General features: G+C 36.6%; 1 protein-coding gene across 1 annotated transcript in view; it reads left to right on the top strand.

Annotated features, from left to right (window-relative positions):
• Positions 1–20,436, top strand: part of LOC150087959 (metal-response element-binding transcription factor 2-like) — a 102,482-nt gene that overhangs the window by 2,554 nt on the left and 79,492 nt on the right. Inside the window, exons 2-3 of the mRNA XM_090369980.1 lie at positions 4,442–4,536; positions 15,451–15,551. Coding sequence (XP_090226106.1) covers positions 4,467–4,536; positions 15,451–15,551 — 171 coding nt within the window. The 5' untranslated portion in view covers positions 4,442–4,466. The remainder of the gene's footprint in view (positions 1–4,441; positions 4,537–15,450; positions 15,552–20,436) is intronic.

The raw sequence follows: 20,436 nt of genomic DNA, 5'->3' as shown, positions 1-20,436 counted from the left end.
CCAGGCGTGTCAGGACGGATCTCGAAGGTCCTTAGAAATTACAACATCAAATGTGTGCAATTACTCTGCAGGAACCTACGTTCACTTGTCTCCAGCGTGAAGACCCCTGTCACACCTGTCTTACGCAGCAATGTAGTATATTGCATCACCTGTAGAGACTGTAACAGTTGCTACATAGGAGAAACATCAAGGCGTCTCCAAGATCGCCTTATGGAACACGACAGAGCAATCTGGCTTGCCGAAACATCCGCGGTCGCAGAACATTTTTGGGCCACCAACCACGATCTTGACCCCAAACGCGACTTTGAAATAGTGGACCACTCACGACACTTTCGCCACTGCCTATGGCTAGAGTCACTCAACATAGTAAACAATCCAAAGGCATTAAATCGCCAGAAAGGCATACGTCTACACCCCATCCTAGAGACAACCGTTTTAATGCTAGATGATCAGTGGAGTAGAAAGCAGGCAGTGCACGTCTGTGCAACAACAATGATGCATGATTAATGTGCCTCACTCAGCTCATTGCACTTATCCGTTGTATTTTTGTATTTAAATGTCAGTTGATGAAGAGACACGCGTCTCGAAAGCTACTGTTAGTATATATTTGTATTCTTACATTAAACTGGATTTATAACTTATATGTGTATGTTATTATAAACCATGGACCCCAGTTCACCAGGCCCATTCGTTACTAATATAAAGTAGCATGAAGTTTTATAGATTAGTTTTTAGCTATGGAAATTGAAACTACAGTTAATGGAGTGTATGAGCATAATGTTTTTTACATGAGTATAAGCAAACAAAGTTTGCATAGGAGGCACACCCTAGAAGCCTCTCACTCGAATAAGTGTGCAGAAGTAAAGGTGTATTTGGTTTAATAAAAGTTTTATAGAATAACTAAATGGAGTTGTGCAACTAGATTTTAATTAAATTATTTAATTAATTTTTTTTTTATGGGTTGAAGGTTGAGAAGATGAAAAAAGACATTTGTTGACATTAGACTTGAACTTCTCTAGATTTAATTTTCAGGAAATACATATGAAGGAATGTTGTTTCAGGGAACGGAAGCTGAATGAATAAATGAGGAAGAAGAAAAGTTGGTCCTGTGAGTTTGAAGTTAGACAGTAAAAGGATGTTGATTGGATGCATGTGTTTAGACTGCTTTGGAAGAGAGAGTGGGAATTATAGAAGCCACTTCAGAAGAACAGTGCTCATGGAACTATCTGTTAGACAGAGAAGTGGAGAGACTCTGTTAGAGATGAGTTATTAATTAACCTAAGTGCCCTCTTTTGAATGGAATATAGAAGCCTGAAAGAGATTTTGGGGTACCACCCCAGATGTGGGAACAATATTTCATGATAGGGATGGATTTGCAATTTGTACAGAGTGGACTGCTGTTTGGAATAAAAGTAACACCTAGAACGAAAGAGGAAACCCAGTTTTTTAGATGCAGAGGAAGCATTATTTGTAATGTGCTTTATGCCAAGAGAGATTAGAAGTCAGAGAGATAATCCCCAATAGAGATATATGATCTTGCCTAGAAATTGGAGTGTCATTGAAGATAAGCATAGGAGCAGAAGAATTCTTTTTTCCAGATATAAGACAGGACTGAGTTTTAGAAGGATTGAAATCAACTAAGTTATCTTTGCCCCACTGAAGAATTGCCTGGAGATCAGAATTTAAGGAATTGGTAGTGGATATTTGAGAAGTTGAAGCTGTTTGTGCAGGGCAAGGTTTCTCAAACTGGAAGGTGGAATGCAATGTAATGTGCTATGATGAAAAAACTATGGATAGGATTTCCATTCAATGGAAGAAGGTCATTAATATACAAGAGGAAAAGAGTGGGAGAAAGAAAGAAATTGGGGAACACCAGCATTAATGGAGAAGTTAGAAGACAGAGAGACATCTACCGTCTCACACACAGTGAGTGATCTGAGAGAAAACCGGATGCCCAATTACAAAAAAACAGTTGGCAAACCATAAGGATGGAAGCTTATTTAGAGGACCTTTATACCAAACATGGTCAAAAGCCTTTGAAATGTCAAGAGAAAATGCTTGAGTTTCACCGAAATTTTCCATTTAATTTGCCCATAGATGGATAACATAGGCCAGAATATCAACAGTGGATCGACACTAACGGAATCCATACTGGCAATAATTGATCAGATGGAAGGTTTCTAGATAGTTTAAGAGTTGGTTGTTAATGGATTTCTCCATTACTTCAGAAAGAATAGAAGTAAGTGCAATGGGAAGATAACTGGATGGAAGGGATTTGTCACCCTTTTTAGGAATTGGCTGGATATAAGCAAATTTCCAAGCGGACTAAAAAACACCAGTGGAATAAGAAAGCGCAAAAAGGCAACCCAGAACAGGAGTTAGCTCAGGAGCACAGGTTTTCAGAACAAGTGGAGAAATACCATCAGGGTACTTGGTGCTTTCTTGGTATAAAGATTATTCAAAATTCTTCTGACATCCTTTTGATGAAACACCACAGGAGGCATTGAATGGAGTGTACTGGGAATGGTAGGAGGTGGTTTACTAAGATCATCAATACAGAAGTTAGAAGAAAAGTAGGATGTTAGTAGTCAGCTTTATCTTTAGCTGAGGTGGCAATAGAACCAACTGTTTTGAGAGAGGTGGGAATGGAGATGGGCAAAAAGTTGCAGCCAATAGCTTTGGCAAAAGACCAGAATACTCAGCTACCATTTGGATAAGAAGCAAGTTTTCTACTCTTAGCCTGTTCAGAATCTAATTTGGACTGATTAATAACTGCTTTCCAATTGTTACGAGCTTTGGTGTAGCAGGAAATGAATCTGGAGATTTGGAAACAAGCCAATAATGATATGCAGCATTCTTCTCTTGAATAGCCGTAGCACATTTATTGGAAAATCAAGGTTTAGATAATGGATGAGATTTTAAGGTGGGGTGTGGAATAAAGAATTCCATCCCTGCAAGAATAATTTCACTGACACGGTCTGAGCAAATGTTAGCATCAGATTTGATACCGTAATCTGATCAAGGAAAAGAAAAAAATAAATCTTGTAGATCATCCCATTTTGCATTCTTGTAAGGCTAGTCAACATGAGGTTGAGAATAGTCATGAGAGAAAGGCTCCATTGAAGAAGAGTCCATCACCAAATTGTGATAATTGTGATCTGAGGTGCCTAGAGGATCACTCACAACTGTGTACTTAGTGGTGTTGTTTGTGAGAAAAAAAGATTGAGTGTTAGCTGTGTGGTTAAGACTGTCTGGTATTCTGATAGGTAAATGAAAAATATGTGCAAGGTCATTAGATTAGTAATTGCAAAAGCCTCAGCATCTCGACCAGCTGGGCCCATGCAGCTGGAAAACGAAAGCCAGCTGGAGTTGTGAACATTAAAATCACCAAGGAAAATTACCTTAGTGTTAGGAAAGTTGGACTGTAGAAAGTCAAGTTTCAAAGAGAGATAAATCAAAGAGTTCCAAGTGATTAGTGGAGTTGGGAGAACGATAGAGGCAACAGTTGAATTTTACAGAATATGGTAGAGAGATTTTAAGCCAGAGAAGATCGAAAAGAGGAGATTCTAAATTGCTCAGTTTCTAAAAGGGAATATCAGAGCAGACATATGCATAAGTACCACCTTTGAAGCGAAAGGATAGTTTATGAGTTGACAAAAAGATAGTTTAAGAGTTGGCAAATCATACAGCAAATAATTTGGACAACCGAGATAAGCAGTGGTTGAATCAACCTATAACTGGGATTCTGTTAGAAAAATTACACGCGGGTTTGTCAGACTGTAAGTGAAAATGGACATCATTGAGATTAGAATGTGAGATCATGTATATTTGTGAAATGAACGTGGAAGTGTTTGGGAGGTTTAGATCTTTTTGAAGATAAGTTTGTTCTATTAGTTTGACAATTCATGGTGTTTTCAATACCAAGAAAAAGGTGGCGGGGGGAGGACATGCTGTATGAAGTAATGAAATTTTTGGACATGACACAAATATACCCAGCTCCTTGACATAACATGGCCTTGACAATGCCCCACATACACACTACTCGGACTCCCTCCAGTCGCTATCTAGCAGAATAGAGGCAGTGAGATGATACACTAGCTGATCTGGAAGCTTCCTAGAGAGTGGTCTGTGAACACCATTTTAGAGCTGTACCTTCAAAATGTAAGGGAAGATTGGATCTTGCCATGATGTCCATCATAACCTCAAAAGACATCAATCATACTGCATGGAAGAGATTGGAGATAGTTTGCCGGAGCTTTGCTCTGGAGACTAAACATGGGTGGGTTCCACCATTTTAAGCCTCTAATAAGCTTCTGAAATCTGAATACAGAGTGGCTATAATACTGTGTGTAGTTTGCATTATATTGCATTTTATCCACTTTTATTAAATACTTTAATGAATGATTATATTTTTTTGTTTACTTTGTTTTTTATCTTGAAGGTCATATACAAGGCTCTGAGCTTGTATGTACTATTTTGAAAATGGAACATCGGAGAAGCCTAATGAAATAGTTATATGTGACAGTTGCAATTTAGGTAAGCTGCATGACTTAGATTTTAATTTAAAAGTTATAACATATAGTACCCTTGTTTTAACCTTTTACAGCAGTTAGAAAGTTATAAAATCAGCTATTTTTTCATATCAGGTATATGTCAGTTATTTGCAATAAAGTAAGGTTCAAATTATCTAAGTTATGCATTGAATAACCAAATCCTTTATTAATACTGAATTGTTTTTTTTTTTTTTTAAGTTTGCAACAGATAGAAATATAATAAATTTGATGAATTGTGCATAATAAAAAAATGTGTAATTGTAAAATCCAAATAAAAATACAGAGATGTGTAATTGTGTTTTACAGAAGAAAGTTAATACCTGAATATAAGTGGAATTTACTGGTGTTAGAAATGCATAACCGTTGCACAGGAATAATAATGATACTTTAACTGGATGAAAATCCTTTTCTTTTTTCTTTTTTTTTCTAATTTTTTTTTTTATAACTCAAGGGATGGGTTTAATTTTTTAAAAGGGAATTTATGATTGTCCTAGGTATTATTTGATTTCTATTCAATGGAAACAAGTAAATATAAAAAATTCAAGTAATAAATATAATTGTAATTGGCATTAGCAGAGGATACAATGCAAGAAAGCAAGCTTATGCAGCATCAGCCAAAAAAAACCCTCCCATTTTACCCCTCCATTAGTTCCAAATGCCTGTCCAACTCAGCCTTAAATTTATTTAGGCTATTAGCTTCCACAACAAAAGATGGAAGCCTGTTCCACCAATCAACTACCTGCTGGCCAAAGGCAAATTTCTGCACATCTATTCTACAACTATCTTTCCTCAATTTGAAACTGTGCCCCTCAGGTTCTTAGTCTGAGCAAGAGGAAGAATCCCATCAGCATTCAGCCTGCTCAACCCATTCAATGCCTTATACACATCAATCAAATCACCTCGCAGGTGCCTACTCTCCAGTAATTATAATTACTGGAGGTGCCTGCTCTCCAGTAATTACAATCAAGTAATAAATGTAATGTAATTAAATTGAGATCTAAATCAAAATGTGTGGCCAAAGAATTGACGAATTTAGTAAATGAAGAAAAAGTTGCATACCATGATTATAAATTAACAGGATGCACTGAATGCTCTCACAGTTATCAGTTAATTTATAATGAAGTTATGAAACAGCTAATGAAAAGACTAGCAAAGAGGACTAAGAATAGTAGCTAATATTTATCCCGAATATAAAATTAATGGAATGAACCACATTGACTAACTACTATGTGTATAAGATAACGTTGGAACATCACCAACTACCCTAAATAAACAGTTGATGAGATAAATGAATTTTTTTCATCAATATTCATGTGAGCAAGTTTTTTCACTTGATAGTGCAATGGTCCAAATAGCTGCAGTCTGGAAAAAAATTTTGTGATCAGACAAGAAATTATTTATCACACTTAACCTTGTGGTAGTTTAAACTTTTGAGACACAAGTGGCTGCCTTGGATAGGTTCAACCCTAACACTTAAATGCTTACAGCATGGCTTTTTTTAAAATATTTTCCATTAATTTTTGATTATACTTGATTATGTAAACACTGCAATCATGTATATCACTTGTATATATCATGTGTATTACATGTATCAATAACCATTTTAAAATAAAACTAAGTCTTCACATATGGTAATAGTGACTGATTTTACTGTGTTAACAGTTGTAAATGTAATGTGGCTGGCGGTAGAGGTTTTTTTTTTGCTTACTTTTTAGTTGCACTCAAAAATGTTGTGTAATGTAAAGCTTTCTTTGCTATGTCCATCTGTCTGCATGTAACAGCTTTACTCCTGATGTATGGATTTTCATGAAATTTTTTATTCAGGTAATTTGGAAGTCTTATTTATAAATAGAATCATGTTTTTGAAGTTTGAGCATTTCTGCTAAGGATAAGTCAAAAAAAAAAAAAAATCAGTGTTTATTTTGTTGCTCCTTGAGAATTTAAGCCAAATTGCAAGCATATCAGTACCACCAGAGGTCAAGGCTAAAGTACTGGTTAATCCCGTGCCTCAGCTTTGACCTTTGCCTGTGATTTCACACAAAGTAGGGATTACTTCTATCTACACAAAGCAATCCAGTGCCACAAGTCGGCAGTAGGTTGTAGTGCCCAAGAACCATTACAGTATGTGTTGTAGGTTGTGATATTGGATCTGTCTCTATATTTATTACTATTTTTTTTTTGTGCTTTACTTCTTATTTTGGATTTCATCTTGTGAACAAAATAATTTCAAAAAATGGTACACGCTTGCTGTGTAACCAACTGTACAGAAAATCATCATAATGGATTGCAATTTTAGCTGTTTAGTTTCCCGAAAGAAGAATTTCTCAAACAAAATTTGGATTCAATTAGTTGATCAACAGAATTTAATTCCAAAAAATCATTCCAAGGTAAGCACTATGTCAGAGTTACATATTTTTTTATTTTTTGTCTGTTTCTTTTTTGTTTCAGATTTTTTTTTTTTTTTTTTTGCTACATATTGGGGTCGCTTTCTTAATGATCCCAATCTATAGTATTTGAGATCTTTATTGAAATTATCATTCATTGGAGACTGTAAATTGCATGGACTTTACCAGCTAATACTGTAGCTGGAAAAATCCATGCAAAAGCCATGACATTAGTAGCTGAAGCATTTTTCCATATATGTATATTGTACAGGTCAACCCTAATCTCTCATGATCCCTAGAATTTATGTAGAGTTTCTGTAGGATACATTTATCAAGTATTGTTCTTTTTTGGGCAAGTATTGTTTTCCTAGTATTCCTAGTTAAGGAATACTAATCCATGCAACTCACATATCCTAATTTTCTCTCAATATGCTACACAGCTTGAAATCTTAAATTTAAAAGTTATAAGAAACATTTAGTTTCTTAGAAAAGAAGTGATACAAATAAAATAACAAAGCATTATTACTAAGATAAAAAAAACAGTAGCTCTTTCAATTAGTATTTGGCTTCTTTTTTTTTTTTTTTTTTTTTGTTGACTATTTGTCTCAAGTTTTACTTACGTATCTTAAACAGCTAATGCTTCTAATATCTATAAGCATTGCTCTTTAAGATATGTTATCAAATCACCTCCAGTTCTGCTTAGTTTAATAATGCATAAAACAAGATGAAGTGGGAGAAAAGGATTGAAATACACTATGTTGAAACCCATTCCTCCTGAAGGTGCATCTTTATGTGAGTAAATATTGTCTCCTTAGAGGGCATTAGCACAAAATCAGGGCTGTAATGAGGAGCTTTCAAGTCTTCATCTTCATGCTGACTGTGAAGTAAAGCTTAGAAGAGAGTAATTTAATTAGCATTAGCATTATTAGAGGCATACGATGCAAGAAAGCAAGCTTATGCAGCATCAGTCAAAAAAAAAAAAAAAAAACAAACCAAACCCTCCCATTTCACCCCGCCATTAGTTCCAAATGCCTGTCCAAAAGATGGACGTCTGTTCCACCAATCAACTGCCTGCTGGCTAAAGGCAAATTTCCGCACATCTATTCTACAACTGTCTTTCCTCAATTTGAATCTATCCCCCCCTCAGGTTCTTGATCAAGAGGAAGAATCTCATCAGCATTCAGCTTGCTCAACCCATTCAAGGCCTTATACACCTCAATCAGATGACCTCGCAGGTGCCTACTCTCCAGGTACTGCAATTTGCAGAACTTAAGCCTTTCTTGCTAAGAGCACCCCTTTGTTCCCCTCATCAATCTTGTTGCCCTTCTTTGTACTCGTTCTAGTAACTCTACATCCTTTCTAAAATGAGGCCTCCTGACCTGTATACAGTACTCTACTTGTGGCCTGACCATTGCTTTGTTCAATGGGAAAATCACCTTCCTATCCCTGCTAGAAAAATTCCTATATATCATTGACAAGACTCCATGACCTGCCCTGACAGCCTATCTGCACTGCTCAGCAAACTTCATATTTGACTGCACAATTACCCCTAGGTCTTTTTCACTTTCCACTTCCCTGAGTGCAGTACCACACAGTTGGTACATTTCTCTTGGGTTATTGCTACCCATATGCAGTACTTTGCATTTATCAATGTTAAACTTCAGTTGCCACTTCTCAGTCCATTTGCCCAGCTTGTCTAGATCCCGTTGGAGTAGCATACTGTCTTTACTGTCGTTAACAACCCAGCCAACCTTTGTATCATCTGCAAACTTGGACATTAATCCTGATATACCTTCATCAATATGATTGATGAATACACAAAACAACAATGGGCCCAGCACTGAATCCTGGGGAACTTCAGTAATAACATTTGTCCATGAAGAGCACTGTCAGTTGATTACTACTTTCTGTCGTCTCCCACTCAATCATCCCTTTATCCATTGTAGCAACTTACCCTTGATGCCATACCTCTCCAATTTGTACAGCAATCTTCAGTGCAACAGTATCAAAGCATTCCTGAAATCCAAGTATATGATATCAGAATTATTTTTTAAATTCAGTTCCTTTGTGACCATATAGTATTCAATCAAATTGGTCAGACAAGACCTTCCTTTAACAAACCCATGCTGTGTCTTAACTATTACTACAGTCTTGTCTAGATGATCCTGCAATGCTTCTTTAACCAGTGATGCCATTATTTTCCCCGGAACACAAGTTAAACTAACAGGTCTGTAGTTACTTGTGTCACATTTTGTGAACCCCTTTGTGAATTGGTGATACATTTGCACACCTCCAGTCCATGGGGTCGACCCCCCAAGTCCAAGGAAGCTCTCATAATTATGGCTAAGGATTTGCTTACTTCATTTGCTGCCTCCTTTAATATAACTGGATGGATCTTGTCTGCCCCAGGTGCCTTCCTTATGTTTAACTTCAGCAATTTCTCCTCCACTTTGCTCTCACTTATTACAAAATCACTTAGCAGTTCAGATGAAAACAGAACAATAGAAGTGTCAGTTGGAGACTGTTCTGTTTACTTGAAAATATAACGGATGCTGCACAAACGTATGGCCACAAAGATAAGTTAGGAAGGGAAAAAAGGCACCTTCCCCAAATTGCTCCTTAAAACTGTAAGTGCAAGCAAATGTGTAGTACGGTAAAGATGAAGGGAAAATAAGAGTTAAGAATTTACTGCGGAGGGAAAACGCCCTGCCAGAAATTGTCTGTACTTCAGGGGAGAAATCAGCCATGACTCTAGTAATGGAAGGCACTTTAAGTTTCAGTAGATACAAAGTGTTGCAGTTGTAAACTGACTTTGCGATGCCATTGAAAACTGAAAGGTGGCTAGGTCGGGCAAAGAGCATAAAAAAAGATTAAGGGATTATAAGAGAGTAGTCATTTAGTAAAGTAACTGATGGAAGCAGCTATATCCATAAACAACCCGGGTATTTCTGCAGAAGGATGGCTTGGCCATACAGAAGGTTCCCTATGCAAAGAGGAGAGACTTTAGTGAATAAGAATAAAGATGTGAAAAGGAATTAAAGGTGATTGGTCAAGGAAAGGGGGAAGAGGGATGAACAAAGAGAAGAAACAAGAGTGTGAGAGGAGTGAGACAAATTTTTGGAAGGTGAGAGAGATTTTTGGAGGTGTGTGTGAAGATTTTTGGAGGTGTGTGGGGAGATTTTTCAAAATGGGAGTGAGAACAGGGCCGGCACAGTTCAGTGGGTATTAATAAAAGTAGAGTGAGGGGAAAAGAATAAGAAAGAAAATGATTCGAGAAGTGAAGATAGTTGCAGGAAAGTCTAAATGAATGGCCAGAGCAGTGTCCCAGAAGCAAAACCTTTGTATTATGGAGAGGACCAACAAACAACGCAATCCAGAGATGTGCGCTTAGTGAACCAGTAAAAGCCAGACCAAGGAAGACGACTGCTTGAAAGAGATCAGAAGTCAGGAACCCTATTGAGGCAGTGGGAAGAAAAGAGAAAGGCAGAGAAAGTAGGTCCTGAAATTTTGATTATATTAACTGATAGACAATGAATAGGACTGTTAGGTCGAGCTGAATACTTTATTATAAAGGGGGGGGGAAACAGTGGTAGATAGAGAGAAAGAGTGAGTTACCTAGCTGATGTAAAAGCATATGTGGAGTAATATGTTAAATGTTATTGTCATTAACATGTGCTGAAAAGGGGATTGTGTGTTTTCTGTGAAAGCGGATGAATATTTGATGGACATTTGCTGCTATCTAGAGAGAAGTGCTAAAAGAAAAGATAAATTTAATGTTTCAACTAATGCATGCCACTCAATTAAAAAAAAATTTTAAGCATATCTGTACACATTGGCTGCCTTTGGTTTAATGTGTAACTAGATCAATAACATTGGAACTTTTCACAAGTCTGTTTAAAGAAAAGGTTAGAAGTGGTGAAAAAATCATTAGCATTAGTAGAGGCATATGACACAAGAAAGCAAGCTTATGCAGCATCAGCCAAAAAAAAAACCAACCACTTCCATTTCACCTCTCCATTCATTCGAAATACCTGTCCAGTTGAGCCTTAAATTTATTTAGGCTATCAACTTCCACAACAAGGGATGGAAGTCTGTTCCACCAACCAACTACCCGCTGGCTAAAGGCAAATTTCCGCACATCTATCCTAACATCTGTCTTTCCTCAATCTGAATTTATGCCCTCTCAGGTGATTATTCTGAGCAAGAGGAAGAATCCCATCGGCATTGAGCACTCAAACCATTCAAGGCTTTATACACCTCTTATCAGATCACCCCGCTGGTGTCTAGTCTCCAGATACCGTAATTTGCAAAACTTGAGCCTTTCTTCGTAAGAGCAACCCTTTGTTCCATTCACTAATCTTGTTGCCCTTCTCTATACTCGTTCCAGCAGCTATACATCTTTTCTTAAAATGAGGCCTCCAGACCTGTATACAGTACTCAGGGTGTGGCCTGACCATTGCCTTATACAAGGGAATAATCACCTCCATAAGCACTTTTGAGTGTTCCAACTTGAAAAGTACAACAAGCAATCGCTAGTTAGTGCTACTGGCTCATTTCCAAATTCAGTTCATGAAACAAGAAGTTTTGAAAGAGGACAAACTGATGAACTCAGAAAATGAATTGCAAACTTTTGATGAAAGCAATCCTGAACAGGCCAAGCAAGCTGTTAATTCAAGACATGTTATCCTTGCTCATGCTGAAAGTCTGTTCAGATTTCTCTCTTTTGGCTTGAATAAACAATAAATTTGCTTTATTCAAGCTAAATTTGCTTGTTTCTTTTAAATGTTGTGTCAACATTTTGAAATCCAAACATAGCTCTTCAATCTGACATACCCCACATCTGTGTATACTGAGGTCATTACTCTTAGATGTGTTGAATATTATATGCAAATCTATTATACCAACAGGTTTTCAATCTTCTACTTCCATTTTGCAATTGATTACCATAGCAGATAAGCCAGAAGGGTGATTCTGATTTAGTCATAGGCATTTCTTCTGCCAAGGTTATGGAAAGTCTAAACAAGAGGAAAAAGGTTCTGTTTTTTGTTCAAGAGTGAAGTATTTTATTGCTACATGTGACTACATGGTATACAATTCCCATTGAAAAATAACGTTATTGTAAAAAATGAGGTAGCACAAATATCATCAATTGGCAGTGCATCATTTTAAATTTTGAAATTTTTGTGGACAAGTTTCTAATTTTTTTTATTGTTATTAAAGATAAAGAAACAATGGGAATTGTTATACCATGTAGTCATATGTAGATTTTTTCCATCATCAATTTTGTCAGTTTTAGTGTGAGAATCTGCTAGATGCTATTATGAAAGAAGGAATCGATGTATAGCGGTCTTTGATTTGGAAACTGATAAACGCATAAGAAAACTTGAAATATAAACAAATTATCCCTAGTCATGCATGGACATGTTTATAATTCGTTATAGCAGTGCTGAGTGTGAGAGGATATTCAGCAAAGTGAGATAAACAAAAATTACGTTCAGATCTCTTTTTGGTGATGATTTTGAAATGCTCTTGGCAGCAAGTCCAGACAGCAAGGCCATCGTTATGAAAAAAAAATTTGATTCAGCATTTCTGAAGAGGACAAAGTCTGTGATAGTATCTTTCTTGAAGTAATACAAATCAATTGCTGTCTAACAGAAAATCGACAGACAGAAAAATCCTAGCTAAACTAATGTTTGAAAGCATACTGTACTGGTTAATAATTCAACATCTGTATTTTAATATAAAATGTGTGTTGCCAGTGAAATTTAATTTCTAGTGCAGTGTGGACTTGAAAATCCAAAACCTCTTACCTTTTCCAAAAATCTCCTGTTTGCCTCCTGCTTACAATTACCTCCTACTTACAATAAGTCAAGAGTGCTTCATGCTAAGATAAAGCACTCTTGACTTTGACATAATGTCTAAATAAACACTGTCAAATGGCATTTGACAGTGTTTATTCAGACTACTGGAACAGCATGTGGCATTTTATCTGTGATATCCAGGAATTCAGCCAGTAGGGACAAAGTGGTAATTATTTCATTATAATAAACCTTTGTTTGGCCATATCTTGAACATCATATACATTTTTGAAACTTGCATTTCAGGAAAGTTCTGCTGGAAAAGTAGCTGCAGCAAAGAGAGCAGAGTAAGGTTATTGATATAAAGAATCATTCCTGTGTGGATAGAGCAACTTCAGTCTTATAAAGTATTAAGACTGGATATCTGCATGGGGGACTTAGTTCAGGTATTTAAGGCTTTGAAAGGGTTTGAAACCATAAAATAATCTATAATATAAATATAAATATAAATATATCGACCATAAAATAACGGTCGATATATTTATATTTTTTAACAGATGACACAAACTAGAGGACATATAATATACATAAGTATGTCCTAGTTTGTGCCACCTGTTAATGGAAGGATAATTGTAGACTGGGTATAAGAAAATTTTCTTTTATGCAAAAGATTAATATTGGGATAAACTGGCACTTAATCTTGTAGAACTATAGAGCTTATATGAGTTTAAGGAAGGATTTGGACAAACTTAGATGAAACTATGTGACTTTTTATTTTCTTCTTAAGGCTGATGTTGAGTAGACCTACCTTCCTTGCATAGAGCTGTCTTTATTTTTAAATTTAATTAGATGCATTTAATATTAATGTATTTAATGCATGGTAACTTAAATAATTTTTTTACTCTTTAAGCAGTTTTAAAAAGGTTTTATAATATGCAGAATTGTTTAGTAATTTTTGACCTCCAGTTTACCTTTATTTAAATTTTAATGCCACTAGCTAACACGATTTTACCTCCAAGAACTTAAATGCTGTTTTTAACCAATTTTTATGCATAGATTTTGATAATTTCATATCATGTCACAGTCACTAAATATAGAAGGAGTTACGTTTTACCAAAATATGTCAATTTTTTATAATCTAGCCAGTAATGTATAACATATTGATTTATTTTATCAGATGCAGTGGATTCCACTTATTTCGGCCACTGGTTAATTGGGGCAGCTGTTTATTTTGGGAAAATCATAAAAAACAGAATCCAATCGAGAAAATAGCCAGGGTTTACTTCGCTTAATTGGGACAACATGCTGTTTAATCGGGGCGGGAGACTGCAGCTTTCGAGATTACCCTACAATTGTCTCCGACCATACCACATGGTTCGGTTGGATTTCTGGAGGTCACAACCATAAAACAATAAAAACAATTAGCAGTCCCCTGTTTATTGGGGTTTTCTGTTAGTGCTTCAATTATATAAAAAAATTAATTTTCAGAATCTGCTCTTCATTCCTATTTTTTAAGCTTCGTAACTTGTTACTCCATTCTCACTTGCACGTATCATGTTACTTGCAATTTGTTTTTTTGCTGTGTTCTTTGTTATTGATTGCTTATCTTTTTTATTGTTTTAAATTTTAACCCCCATCCACAAATGTCAGTGAACAGCAATGTCAACTAGTTAGTATGTACATATTACAGTACACATTAATTAAACTATGCACGTAAGCGTAAATTTATTTTTATTTTGCTAACCCGTGGAAAATATTCTTCCGATTTTCACGTATCATTTAATTGGTAACGTAATAAAGTGTAAATTTGTACTGAATACAGTATATCTTTACTTTTATAGCCTGTGGATAATATTCCTCCTATTTTCGCTAATTACAATCGTTTAATAGAATTAAACTTCAATTCACAAATGTGATCACAATGACCGGCGCTTACTACATATCGTATAGCGAATGGTACTTTACTATGATGAGGCCATCGTAAAGTGATTTGGATCGTACAGAATATCAATCATAAAGCTGTATTTTTGATTGATATTCTGAAACTTCGCATAATTGGGGCAGCCGCTTAATCGGGCCAAAATGCACTAGTCCCGATGTGTCCCAAATAACTGGAATCGACTGTATAAGCTAATTCTCTTAATTTTAGCAATTGATAACGGTGTCAGTTTTCTTGTGATTAACATAATCAGACTTCTACCTATGGTTCTTAGGTTCAAATTCCGATGCAACAATTTACAATTTGAAGGTAGCACACTTAGTGTTTTTGAGGATTTTTGTAGGCTGTGCCAAGGTTTTCCATGTATTAACTGATCGTGACATGTTCTTAGGGTTGTAAATCTATCCTCCAAACATATAATAGAACACAATATTTTTTTACACTTGTATTACAAACTTGAATTATACGTATATATCCCTTTATTTTGACATTAAACATTGGTACATCTTTTGATGTAGATGTGATGGAAGTTTTATGGTGATTTTTCGCAATCAGCGTGTTTATTTCCTCCAGGTTCACATATTTTCTTTGCCGAGGTATGACAAAAAATGTTTTTTGTTGGCTAGTGTTAATCATAGGGAATTTCAAAACTAAATAATTATTTAGTTTTGATTTTCAGGAACTTTCAGAATATATTATAAAGAAATAATTAATATTTTTATAATTATAAAATATTATAAAGAGCATATTTATACTGTGAATTTATTTTATAATAGGATTTCATCAGTTATGTCACACTCCTAGAATAGGAATAGACATTTTAAAACCAGAGGTTCAATGGCTATGCCGGAATTGTGTGTTTGCCTCAACAACAAAGGTATTTTTCATTGTTTATGAATATAATTGATAGAATTGATTACTCTAGTTCAGAGTACTTTGCACAGCTTTTTATAATCTTGTATACAAATTTAAGTATCAAATTTGTATGGCATTTAATAGTGGTTGAACTTTTTGTTTTGTTTTGTTTTCTTTGGAAAGATGTAATTTTATTGAGGATATCATTGTACATCGCATGCTGGCATGTTTTACATGGGAGGAACTATACCAAGGTGAGAAATAAGAATTCAGTTGCATGTTTTGAAAGATTTGCAGAAAACATCTTCAGAAACAATACTCTGAATGGAAAAATGAATATAAGGGGAGGAACAATGAATGTTAAGGACTAGTGATCATTTCCATCAAAGACTCATTAAAGTATTGAACATACAGATTACCTTATTACTTTGGAAGCAGATTGGAAGAAAGGTGAAAAGGGGACATGTTCCAAATTATTAAAAAACCTATTTACTTTAACATTAGCAGAGGCATACAAGCTTATGCGCATCAGCCAAAAAAAACAAAAAAACAAAAACCCACTCCCATTTCACCCCTCCATTCATTCCAAATACCTGTCCAGCTCAGCTGTAAATTTATTTAGGCTATCAACTTCCACAACAAAGGATGGAAGTCTGGTTCCACCAACCAACTACCCGCTGGCTAAAGCCAAACTTCCACATATCTATCCTACATCTATCTCTCCTCAATTTGAATTTATGCCCGTTCAGGTGATTATTCTGAGCAAGAGGAAGAATCCCATCAGCATTGAGCATGCTCAAACCATTAGGCTTTATACATCTCAATCAGATCACCTCGCAGGTGCCTAGTCGCCAGACACTGTAATTTGCAGAACTTAAGCCTTTCTTCATAAGAGCAACCCTTTGTTCCATTCACTAATCTTGTTACCCTTCTCTGTACTCGTTCCAACAGCTCTACATCCTTCTTAAAATGAGGCCTCCAGACCTGTATACAGTACTCAAGGTGTGGCCTGACCATTGCCTTATACAAGGGGATAATCACCTCCTTATCCCTGCTAGAAAAATTCCTGTATATCATTGACACCATGAGCTACTCTTGCAGCCCATCTGCACTGCTCAGAAAACTTCATATCTGCCTGCACAATTACCCCCAGGTCCTTTTTGTTCTCTACCGCTGTCAGTGTAGTACCACAGAGTTGATACATCACTCTGGGGTTACTGCTTCCCATATGTAGTACTTTACATTTGCCACCTCTCAGCCCATCTACTCAACTTTTCTAGATCCTGTTGCAGCAGCGTACTGTCATTAGTGCCGACCGGGCTAGCCGAGTGGGTAAAGTACCTGCCCAGCAACCCAAAGGTCGCGGGTTCGATTCCCGCCTCGGGCTTGGATCAAAGTACTGCAAAAACCTTGGGAGGTGCAATATGGCCACAGAAGCCGATGCGCCAACAACTACCAAATCAAAAAAAAAAAAAAAAAAACTGTCATTAGTGTCCTTGACAACGCTGCCAACCTTCGTATCGTCTGCAAACTTGGACATTAAGCTTGATATACCATCATCAATATCATTTATAAATATACAAAACAACAATGGGCCCAACACCAAACTCTGAGAAACTCCACTAATAACATTAGTCCACGATGAGCAGTGTCCATTGATTACCACTCTCTGTCTTCTCCCGCTCAACCATCCCTTTATCCATAGCAGAAATTTGCCTCCAATGCCACACTGCTCCAATTTGTCTTCCGTGTGCAACAGTATCAAAAGCCTTTCTAAGATCCAAATATATGATATCAAAGTTATTCTCTGCATCCAGTTCCTTTGTGACCACATCATAGTATCTAATCAAATTGGTCAGGCAAGACTTTCCCTTAACAAAACCATGCTATGTCCGAGCTATAACTGAAGTCTTGTCTAGATGATCCTGCAGTGCTTCTTTAACCAGTGCCTCTAGTAATTTTCCTGGAACAGAAGTTAAACTAACAGGTCTATAATTACTTGTGTTGCCCTTTGATCCTCCTTTGTGAATTGGGGTCACATTTGCACATCTCCAGTCCATGGGTACCTCCCCTGAGTTCAAAGAAGCTCTCATAATTATGGCTAAGGGTTTGCTTACTTCTCCTGAGTCCAAAGAAGCTCTCATAATTATGGCTAAGGGTTTGCTTGCTTCTTTTGCTGCTTCCTTTAATATAACTGGATAGATCCCATCCACCCCAGGTGCATTTCTTATGTTCAGTTTCAACAATTTCTCCACCACTTTACTCTCAGTTATTATAAAATCATTTAGCTCCTTGCCATAGTTTGATAAGCTTCTAGCCTCCTCTTCTCTATAGACCTCCTCGTGTAAATGCAGTTGCAAAATACTCATTCAGTTTGTCAGCTGTTTCATCAACAATGGGACCTTCAATGTCAATTTGCCAATCTGATTCATTATCCCCTTCCTTTTAAAGTTTACATAAGTAAAGAAGTTTTTACTGTTTTCTTTGCATTTTTTCCAAAGATTTCTCGTAATCTGCCTAACATCCTTTGTGATTTGATTACAGACTATTTTATATCTACCATTGGGCATCTATGTCTCCTGATAATTTATATGCATCCCATGCACTTTTCTTCTCTGCTACGAGTCTCATTAGGTTATCTGACATCCATTTCGGCCTAAACCTTGAGCAGTATTTCTTAGTTGGTATGAAAATCCTACTAGCTTTCAAGATTAATTTCCTTGAATGCTTCACATTTAGAATTTACTGTTGGTGACATCATCAGTGTGTCCCACTACATAAAATTTAAAAGCTGTCTGAGACCACCATAGTCACATTTACGGAAGCAATAACTCTTCCCTTTTCTCCCGATAATCTTTAAGTAAATCCCACATCAGTACACTGTGATCACTGCCACCTGGTGGTTCCTTTATCTGCAGATTCTTAATGCATGAAGAATCACTGCTGATAATCAGATCAAGGGTATTACTTCCTCAGGTTACCTCCCGAACATGCTGATGTAGAAAACAATCATCCAGTAAATCCACAGAAGTCTTGCTAGCGTGTGTGACCAACCCACAACTTCCAGTCTATATCTGGGAAGTTAAAATCCCCCATTATAAGACAGTTTGATTTACTGGCTTACTATATTTCCCTGTACAGTTGTTCATTGTACTCATTAGAGTCATTAGGCCTATAACACACTCCCGCTCTCAACTTGGTTTTACCAGTGCTTATGTCACACCAAAACGAATCAACACTGCACTTTTTACCCATGTCAGCTGATTGCACTTCCTTACATTTTATGTTTTTCTTAACTAACAGCATCACCTCTCCTCTCGTTCTATCTTGTCTATCCTTTTTGTGCACATTGTACTCCCCAAATTCCAATTCTGCATTCTTTATCTATGTATGACATCATGTCTCTGATATCCCAACAACATCAGCCTTTGATGTCTTCACCAGCATCAATTCATCAAATTTATTTACCATTCCTTGCATTTGTGTACATGCAAGTATATATTCACCTATCCCTATTCTTATTCCTTATTTCTTGTTCCTTGATGACTTCCAGCAGCCCTTAAATTCCTCAGTATCTCGCTTTCCAGGCTGCTGCTCATTCCAATAGAAGTAGTGCAAGGATCACTTTCACCTCTGCCTGTGGCTGCTGTTAATCTATTAGTCTGTGAAACCCTCCAAGCTAGCAGTTTTCTGACCTGCTTAACACTGCCTCGATAGCAGCAAATATTCTTGCACTTGCACCCTTTCTATTTAAGTGTATCCCATCCCTGTAGAGACAGTCTCTACTGTTAACAAGCACAGACAATGCTGAGAAAAATTTACCCTATGAGCTTTTCATAATCTATCCAGGGTTGAATTGATTGACAAGGCTCTTATCATTTCTGGTGCAGAATTGCAGACACTTTCAAATTTAACCCTAACTCGTGACTTTTTTTCAACATTGATCTGTACCTGTTAAGTAAATCTGCAAATCTCCTACTCTTAATGTCATTAGTGCCAATGTGTACAACAATATCACCCTTTATACCCTTAAAAGATGATATCTGCTCTATGATGTCATCAGCTTTTGCCCCTGGCAGACATACCCTGGTCCTATTTCTCCTATACTTTTTACACAATATATTTCCTGTCTTCTTGACAATTGAGTCACCAACAATAACTAGCTCCTGTGGGACCAGCGCACTCTGCTCTTGAAGGTTGCCGCTGTGTTGCCTGATGATCAAGTGCAAGCTCTGGCATTCATGTGGGCAGCTGAGAGCTTGATGGGTGCCTCAATTTAAGTCCTTTGAGGGCATCTACCCAGTTCTTCAAGCTCTCATAATGGCCCATAACAATGCTGAGTTAGTGCCTAACTTCTTCACTCTGCTTACATCGAGCACACAGAAAGACATCCGTCCCCCTTGGCAATATCATGTTCCATTCCAGAAAATCCACAAACATTTCACAAGTTGCACATTGTTTTAGGCTGTGATGCATTGGAGAATCATCCCCTTCGGTTCTCCCCCCCCCAAACTCTTCCTACTTTGTGCACGTTGCTTTGCTGCTCTAGTGTGGGGCATGATTTCTGTTTAAATATGATTTAATTAATTAACAGTGAAAATTAATACCGTTAATAAATTTATTTGATTAATTTACTATACTATACTTGACTATACAATATTATACTAAGCTAATGCAGTAATACGTATTCTGCTATATAGTTTTACATTATACCTTAGCTATCAAGTTCCAGATATACGTAATCAAGTTACACTATACTGTAATGATGACATTGTTAAATTAGTTATGTCTTTAGCTAAATACAAAAGATATATGCCCAAAAAGTGATTAAAACCCTACTATTCTTTTGCACCAGTGGTTTTCAACCGGGGTGCCGCAAAACCATTCCAGGGGTGCCATATAATTTG

The sequence above is a fragment of the Mastigoproctus giganteus genome, chromosome 3 (genome assembly GCF_048544385.1).
Source record: "Mastigoproctus giganteus isolate SK-2022 chromosome 3, ASM4854438v1, whole genome shotgun sequence".
Lineage (NCBI taxonomy): Eukaryota > Metazoa > Arthropoda > Arachnida > Uropygi > Thelyphonidae > Mastigoproctus > Mastigoproctus giganteus.
The sequence above is the reverse complement of the archived record's forward strand: the minus strand, read 5'-3'. Positions and strand labels throughout refer to the sequence as shown.